The sequence below is a fragment of the Oncorhynchus kisutch genome, unplaced genomic scaffold (assembly GCF_002021735.2).
Source record: "Oncorhynchus kisutch isolate 150728-3 unplaced genomic scaffold, Okis_V2 scaffold843, whole genome shotgun sequence".
Lineage (NCBI taxonomy): Eukaryota > Metazoa > Chordata > Actinopteri > Salmoniformes > Salmonidae > Oncorhynchus > Oncorhynchus kisutch.
The window spans coordinates 29,281-37,363 of record NW_022262788.1 but is presented as its reverse complement, the minus strand read 5'-3'; the positions used below and the strand labels follow the sequence as shown (position 1 = coordinate 37,363).

The window sequence follows — 8,083 nt, the reverse complement described above, 5'->3', positions numbered from 1 at the left end:
TACCTTATGTCATGCCTTATTGGAATGGATTTATTGATAATATCTGTTGGAAAAAAGTTTGGATGTTGCCACACACATACCTACTTGTTAACAAAATTAAGGAAGTTTCCTTTAAAATTATTCATAAATATTATCCTGCCATCCACTATATGAAGAAGTTTAAGGAAAACATCAACTCAAATTGCTCCTTTTGTAATGACCACCGAGAAACAGTTTTGCATCTTTTTTGACATTGTATGCATGTAAGAAAACTGTGGCAAGACATCAGTAGGTTTATAATTGAACACATTTATGAAGATTTTACACTATTGTGGAGATATGTACTGTTTGGATTCTTTTACATACAATAGAAATAAACGGAATCCTTTTTATGTAATTAATTTCATTATTCTTTTGGCCAAATTTCATATACACAAATGTAAATTTACAAACAGAAAACCACATTTTCGTACCCTACGAAAAGAAATTGAACTGTATTTGAAGACGGTTAAATGCTCTACTAACAAAAAAGCTGTTAGAATTGTCAGTATATGCATGTCCCTTAAGGTCCTTGGGTAATTGCAATGTGATATTGTAGCCCCTAGCCCCGCCCCCAGCCCCGCCCCTAGCCCCCAGCCCCGCCCCTAGCTCGATTGTCTATTGTTTGTAATCTATGTATGCTTGTGTTCCCTCATGTGCTTTATGTATTGATTTGTTATTAATAAAAATAATAAAAAAATAACAAATAAAAAAGACATTTACAGTAGCTGGCTAGGCTATTCAAACAGTAACATTGGCTAGCTTTACAATACATTGGATAAATGGTCCATGGAGTTACCTCTTCATACTATCAAGATAATTCTTATTGCAGCTGGATATTTCAAATGCACTCTAAAAAATATATGTATCTTATTTCAGTATTTGGAGGCTAGATATATATGTTTCTCTTCATCAGACAGCAGCTCACATTTTCACAAGAGGCTGAAGTTATGTACATTTTACTCAACTGCGTTACCCACTCCAGTCAGCAGGTGGCGATGTGCGACTTTAAGGCGATGCTGCTGGTGTGACGTATAATCTAGTGGACGGCAGCAACAGTAAGTCAGACACCTCGGTAGCTTGCTAGGCAAAATATACGAACCAATAAAGCTCTTTAGACGGGTTAGTGTATATTAGCCACTGTGTTTTAAACCCCCTTCTGTCGTCTAGTTTGTTATCCGATTTAATTTCATATTTATGCTGTTGTTATTAGTCAGCTATAGTAGCGGGCTGGTTAAGTTAACATTAGCCTAGCTAGCTAACATCTCCGACCATGAGTTCACTAAACTACTCACCTCCTGATAAAGAAGAGGAGGTCTGCTGGACGGAGGAAGAGGGTCTCGTGAAAGAGGAAGAGGAGGCTGTTACAATACAAAAACGAGTAGATGGTGAGGCTGTTTCAGTGAAAGAAGAGGAAGACACGTTCAGAGTGAAAGAGGAGGATGTTACAGTAAAAGAAGAGGAGGAAGAGAAAGAGGAGGATACAGTTTTTGGAGTGAAAGAGGAGGAGGGGGAGATGACTGTTACATCGAAAAAGGAGGAGGAAGAAGAGGAGGACACTGGATATCTGGGCCCGGTTCCCCAAAGCCATCTTAAGGCATCCATTATTGATGATGAAGTTAGCCGTGAAATGGTTTTGAAAATCCGTTCCCTGATTAACACTAGTAAGTACTGTCTTAAAAACAGAGCCACAAACTCTGCAGTTGTTGAACTGATGTGTGGTGTTAAAGGGGAAATTTGCATTTGCTACATCCATATTTTGACTTTTCAATTATTTATTTATAGCCATTGATTCTTGAAGATTATAACATGTCTCATGAGCTTAGTTCAACTGTTTACCCCATCAGAACCCCAAATAAGCTTTTTTTTACTATAATGTTTAGAAACAATGTAAATCAACACTGTATCGCCTCAACATGGTTGAACCTATAATGTTGATATCATGGATGGTCAGTCCTTGCATCCATAGGTCTGTCAATGAATTTGAGAGTAGTTACATTTCTCCATCCATCATTTCTCCATCCATCATCTCATTACCTAAACAGTGGTGTAATGTGGAATTACATCATCACATCATTGTTACATCATAAACGTTTATAAGTGGCAGAGTGACGCTTTATTGTTTCAACTGCAGATTGGTTGATTTGATTGTGGCTTTTTTAATGGGGCAATCTAGGATTTAAACAGCAACTAAATGGCTGCCCAGGGACTTGGTTTTTTGTTAACAGCTGAGGGATGGGGGGCTGGAGAAATGTTACCACTCTTAAATTCATAGAGAAAGCTATTGTTAGCAACCTTAACCCAACACCTAGCAACCTCATCAAGAAGTTCAGACATCTTGGCATAACAGGTATAAGGTGTTGGCTTGACAGTCGCTGGACCCAGGTTTGAGTCCCGCTCAGGGCCTCGCTCTGAATTCACTACACTATGAATACAACGACTGGCCGTCCATGAGGTCAAAATTATAGTTTTAATCAGATTGAGGCTATACAGTGTTAATTTACCAACAGTGGTGTTATATGATCTCATGTTTTGGTTTCTGATGGGAAATACAGTTGAAACATTTGAGGCATTTATAAGTTCTATTCTTCAAGAACCAATGGCTATTATGATGTCATAATGATATAATGTCTGACCCCATTTAGTCGACCAACATCTTTTTAGTCGAGCAGTTGCAAATTATATACATTTGAATATATATATTTTAAGCGGACTAATCCATTGCTGAGGCTGTGGGGATGGCACAGTACAGGAAGGGGCCTGTACACTACATGATTTTGGCCCTGATTTAGCTGTCTTTGACACATTTTTGTGATCGGGATAAAGTCACTGTGTCGCTGCCTACTCGGGGTGTGCGGCCGTCACCGACACTCATTTAATGTGAGCTGGTCAGAGACACAATCTGAGGGCTACTGATCACGTCTTTGAGCAGTCCCAGACGTCCTGATATTTTCAAATAGGTTTGAGAGCTGTCATCCTCCATGAAGCTGTCATCCTTCATGTAGCTGTAATCCTGCATGTAGCTGTCATCCTCCATGTAGCTGTCATCCTCCATGTAGCTGTCATCCTTTATGTAGTTGTCATCCTGTATGTAGCTGTCATCCTCCATGTAGCTGGCATCCTCCATGTAGCTGGCATCCTCCATGTAGCTGGCATCCTCCATGTAGCTGTCATCCATGTATGTAGCTGTCATCCTTTATATAGCTGTCATCCTGTATGTAGCTGTCATCCTGTATGTAGCTGTCATCCTGTATGTAGCTGTCATCCTCCATGTAGCTGTCATCCTCCATGTAGCTGTCATCCTGCATGTAGCTGTCATCCTGCATGTAGCTGTCATCCTGCATGTAGCTGTCATCCTGCATGTAGCTGTCATCCTCCATGTAGCTGTCATCCTGTATGAAGCTGTCATCCTGCATGTAGCTGTCATCCTGCATGTAGCTGCCATCCTCCATGTAGCTGTCATCCTCCATGTAGCTGTCATCCTGTATGTAGCTGTCATCCTCCATGTAGCTGTCATCCTGTATGAAGCTGTTATCCTGCATGTAGCTGTCATCCTGCATGTAGCTGTCATCCTGCATGTAGCTGTCATCCTGCATGTAGCTGTCATCCTGTATGTAGCTGTCATCCTGTATGTAGCTGTCATCCTGTATGTAGCTGTCATCCTGCATGTAGCTGTCATCCTCCATGCAGCTGTCATCCATGTATGTAGCTGTGATCCTCCATGTAGCTGTGATCCTCCATGTAGCTGTCATCCTCCATGTAGCTGTCATCTTCTATGTAGCTGTTATCCTGTATGTAGCTATCATCCTCCATGTAGCTGTCATCCTCCATGTAGCTGTCATCCTGTATGTAGCTGTCATCCTGTATGTAGCTGTCATCCTCCATGTAGCTGTCATCCTGTATGAAGCTGTTATCCTGCATGTAGCTGTCATCCTGCATGTAGCTGTCATCCTGCATGTAGCTGCCATCCTCCATGTAGCTGTCATCCTCCATGTAGCTGTCATCCTCCATGTAGCTGTCATCCTGTATGTAGCTGTCATCCTGTATGTAGCTGTCATCCTCCATGTAGCTGTCATCCTGTATGTAGCTGTCATCCTGCATGTAGCTGTCATCCTCCATGCAGCTGACATCCCTGTATGTAGCTGTGATCCTCCATGTAGCTGTGATCCTCCATGTAGCTGTCATCCTCCATGTAGCTGTCATCTTCTATGTAGCTGTTATCCTGTATGTAGCTATCATCCTCCATGTAGCTGTCATCCTCCATGTAGCTGTCATCCTGCATGTAGCTGTCATCCTCCATGTAGCTGTCATCCATGTATGTAGCTGTCATCCTTTATATAGCTGTCATCCTCCATGTAGCTGTCATCCTGCATGTAGCTGTCATCCTGCATGTAGCTGTCATCCTGCATGTAGCTGCCATCCTCCATGTAGCTTTGATCCTCCATGTAGCTTTGATACTCCATGTAGCTGTGATCCTCCATGTAGCTGTGATCCTCCATGTAGCAGTCATCCTCCATGTAGCTGTCATCCTCCATGTAGCTGTCATCTTCTATGTAGCTATAATCCTCCATGTAGCTGTCATCCTGCATGTAGCTGTCATCCATGTGTGTAGCTGTCATCCTCCATGTAGCTGTCATCCTTGTGTGTAGCTGTCATCCATGCATGTAGCTGTCATCCTGCATGTAGCTGTCATCCATGTGTGTAGCTGTCATCCTTTATGTAGCTGTCATCCTCCATGTAGCTGTCACCCTCCGTGGCTGTCATCCATGTATGTAGCTGTCATCCTGCATGTAGCTGTCATCCTGCATGTAGCTTTCATCCTTTATGTAGCTGTCATCCTCCATATAGCTTTCATCCTCCATGTAGCTGTCATCATCCATGTAGCTGTCATCCATAAATGTAGCTGTCATCCATAAATGTAGCTGTCATCCTCCATGTAGCTGTCATCCTGTATGAAGCTGTCATCCTGCATGTAGCTGCCATCCTCCATGTAGCTGTCATCCTGTATGTAGCTGTCATCCATGTATGTAGCTGTCATCCTCCATGTAGCTGTCATCCTCCATGTAGCTGTCATCCTGTATGTAGCTGTCATCCTGTATTCAGCTGTCATCCTCCATATAGCTGTCATCCTCCATATAGCTGTCATCCATGTATGTAGCTGTCATCCATGTATGTAGCTGTCACCCTCCATGTAGCTGTCATCCTGTATGTAGCTGTCATCCTGTATTCAGCTGTCATCCTCCATATAGCTGTCATCCATGTATGTAGCTGTCATCCATGTATGTAGCTGTCATCCATGTATGTAGCTGTCATCCTCCATGTAGCTGTCATTCTGTATGTAGCTGTCATCCTGTATGTAGCTGTCATCCATGTATGTAGCGTAATCATGAGTTTCTCTTTTCCATTTTAATCACTCACTTAATTTGTTTTACTCTAAAACCTGACCAACACTCATTTCATTATTTTGTCACATCGTATCAATGATTGATATTGATGTGGGCATGTTGGATTGTGCAATTAATTTAATCAATGTAATCTAAATTTGTGATTTGTGTCTTCATTCATTCATGCATTTATTTATTTTATTTATTCATTCAACTTATTTCTGTGCCTCTGCAAAAGCCGTAGCCCTGCAGCTCCCCCCATCGCTCCCTCGGTCTCCAACTGACCAAGTCCCGACCCTGGTTCCTGCCCTGGTTTCTGCCCCGGTTCCTGCCCCACAGGGGTGGAGCGAAGAGGAGGATTTGCCCCGGCAGTCCTTCCTGCCTCCAAGGCCCGCCTCCGAAAGTGCTGAGGTAAATTCATCGACTGTACTGACACCACACAGTTAAGATAGTAAACAGTATGCCATAGTATGCCATTCTGCACAGTTGTCTTGTCTCCTGCGTCCTCTCTCCCTGTCCGTTTCTCTGAAACATCACCATCCCTTCTCCCCCGTCACTCTCTCCTCTCACTCAGCTGCTGCTTCCAGAGAGTTGGCGTTCATCTCTCACCAAGGAGCAGCAGCGGTGGATCGGCCGCACACTGTTGACCAGGAACAGCTTTAGGAGGTCGACACTCGCCACTGACCTGGTCACGTGGTGGACGCCTCCCCAACCGCGGCCGATCTACAATCATCCGCCCGCATCCCCCGACCCCTTCTTCGCATGTCAGCTGTCATAACCCTCCCCAACCACAGCCGATCTACAATCATCCGCCCGCATCCCCCGAGCCCTTCTTCACATGTCAGCTGTCATAACCCTCCCCAACCACAGCCGATCTACAATCATCCGCCCGCATCCCCCGAGCCCTTCTTCACGTCAGCTGTCATAACCCTCCCCAACCACAGCCGATCTACAATCATCCGCCCGCATCCCCCGAGCCCTTCTTCACATGTCAGCTATCATAACACTCCCCAACCACAGCCGATCTACAATCAGCCACCCGCATCCCCCGAGCCCTTCTTCACATGTCAGCTGTCATAACCCTCCCCAACCACAGCCGATCTACAATCAGCCACCCGCATCCCCCGAGCCCTTCTTCGCATGTCAGCTGTCATAACCCTCCCCAACCACAGCCGATCTACAATCATCCGCCTGCATCCCCCGAGCCCTTGTTCACATGTCAGCTGTCATAACCCTCCCCAACCACAGCCGATCTACAATCATCCGCCCGCATCCCCCGAGCCCTTCTTCATGTCAGCTATCATAACCCTCCCCAACCACAGCCGATCTACAATCAGCCACCCGCATCCCCCGACCCCTTCTTCGCATGTCAGCTGTCATAACCCTCCCCAACCACAGCCGATCTACAATCAGCCACCTGCATCCCCCGAGCCCTTCTGCACATGTCAGCTGTCATAACCCTCCCCAACCACAGCCGATCTACAATCAGCCACCTGCATCCCCCGAGCCCTTCTTCACATGTCAGCTGTTCCTTTGGATGCCTGTACGTATATGGGCATACAGGCTGGCATGCCCCCAGTCTGGGTGCAGAGGCACACTCTGTGAGGCTGGGCTCTACAAGACCATCCGGAGGGTCTTGGACATCGACCGCTGGTATCTCATGGCCACTGAGTACCTGGAATGCGGTCGGTGTAAGAAGAAGATCGCGAGGTGGTCACGGGACCTTGTCAGTCAGCTGGACGCTCGGCATCGCTGCCAGTTTCCAGCAATATTGACATACAAGTAAGTTCACAAGAATTTTGTGAGTTAGTAATGAAGTCAAATGAATTGCATGTCATTCATATGATTTATCTCTCTCTTTCTCTCTCCTCTTAGGCTGTCCTGTGACCTGCGGGTCGTGAGGATGCTGAGGACGCACCCTTTGGGGAACAGTGTGTCACAGACCTACAGAAAGCTGTGCGAAAGTCACAGCGAGTCCTGGATGCGGAGTTGTATACGGTACCTCGGGGAGTGCGAGCAGTTTCTGGCCTTGGGCACTGGGCGGCAGTTCACCGATCCGCCGGAGATGTGATGGTCGGATGTTTTTATTGTAAATAGTTCCCTGTTCCCCTCTACCTGGACCGAGACCTTGAACGCGCGGTGTAGAGGCTTGTGTGTGTTGAGGACCCTCAGAGCTATATTGTCTGTAGTTTATAAGACCTACTGGTAGGGTAACCCATGGTAGGCAGGTCTGAGGCGAGACACCAGACTAACGTCGGTCCGTTCCCAAGCAACATGCACATTTTATGAGTACTCTGTCATAACCGGCCACGACCTGGAGGTCCGTGGGGCGATGCACAATTGGCCTAGCGTCGTCCGGGTTAGGGCCGGGTTAGGGCCAGGCGCAGTGCGCGCTAACCAAGGTTGCCAGGTGCACGGTGTTTCCTCCGACACATTGGTGCGTCTGGCTTCCAGGTTGGATGCGCGCTGTATTAAAGAAGCAGAGTGACTTGGTTGGGTTGTGTATCGGAGGACGCATGACTTTCAACCTTCGTCTCTCCCGAGCCCTTACGGGAGTTGTAGCGATGAGACAAGATAGTAGCAACTAAACAATTGGATACAACGAAAAAGGAGTCAAATTTAAAAAATAAAATTTATAATAATAATAATAATAATAATAATAATACATAAATAACTGTTTT

General features: G+C 45.6%; 1 protein-coding gene across 1 annotated transcript; it reads left to right on the top strand.

The window, feature by feature from the left end:
- Window positions 1–1,074: 1,074 nt before the first annotated feature.
- LOC116362570 (histone H3.v1-like) lies at window positions 1,075–7,815 on the top strand. The gene is made up of 4 exons (XM_031816633.1): window positions 1,075–1,682; window positions 5,641–5,813; window positions 5,977–7,184; window positions 7,278–7,815. The coding sequence occupies exons 1-3, from the start codon at window positions 1,292–1,294 to the stop codon at window positions 6,178–6,180; spliced, it is 768 nt and encodes a 255-aa protein (XP_031672493.1). The 5' UTR covers window positions 1,075–1,291; the 3' UTR covers window positions 6,181–7,184; window positions 7,278–7,815.
- The last annotated feature ends 268 nt before the right edge of the window (window positions 7,816–8,083 follow it).

Excerpts from the sequence above, each read along its gene's own strand:
- LOC116362570 (XM_031816633.1), top strand. The coding sequence starts at position 1,292 with ATGAGTTCACTAAACTACTCACCTCCTGATAAAGAAGAGGAGGTCTGC. Across the intron at positions 1,683-5,640 it reads CCGTTCCCTGATTAACACTA|CCGTAGCCCTGCAGCTCCCC; the intron begins GTAAGTACTGTC and ends CCTCTGCAAAAG. Across the intron at positions 5,814-5,976 it reads CCGCCTCCGAAAGTGCTGAG|CTGCTGCTTCCAGAGAGTTG; the intron begins GTAAATTCATCG and ends CCTCTCACTCAG.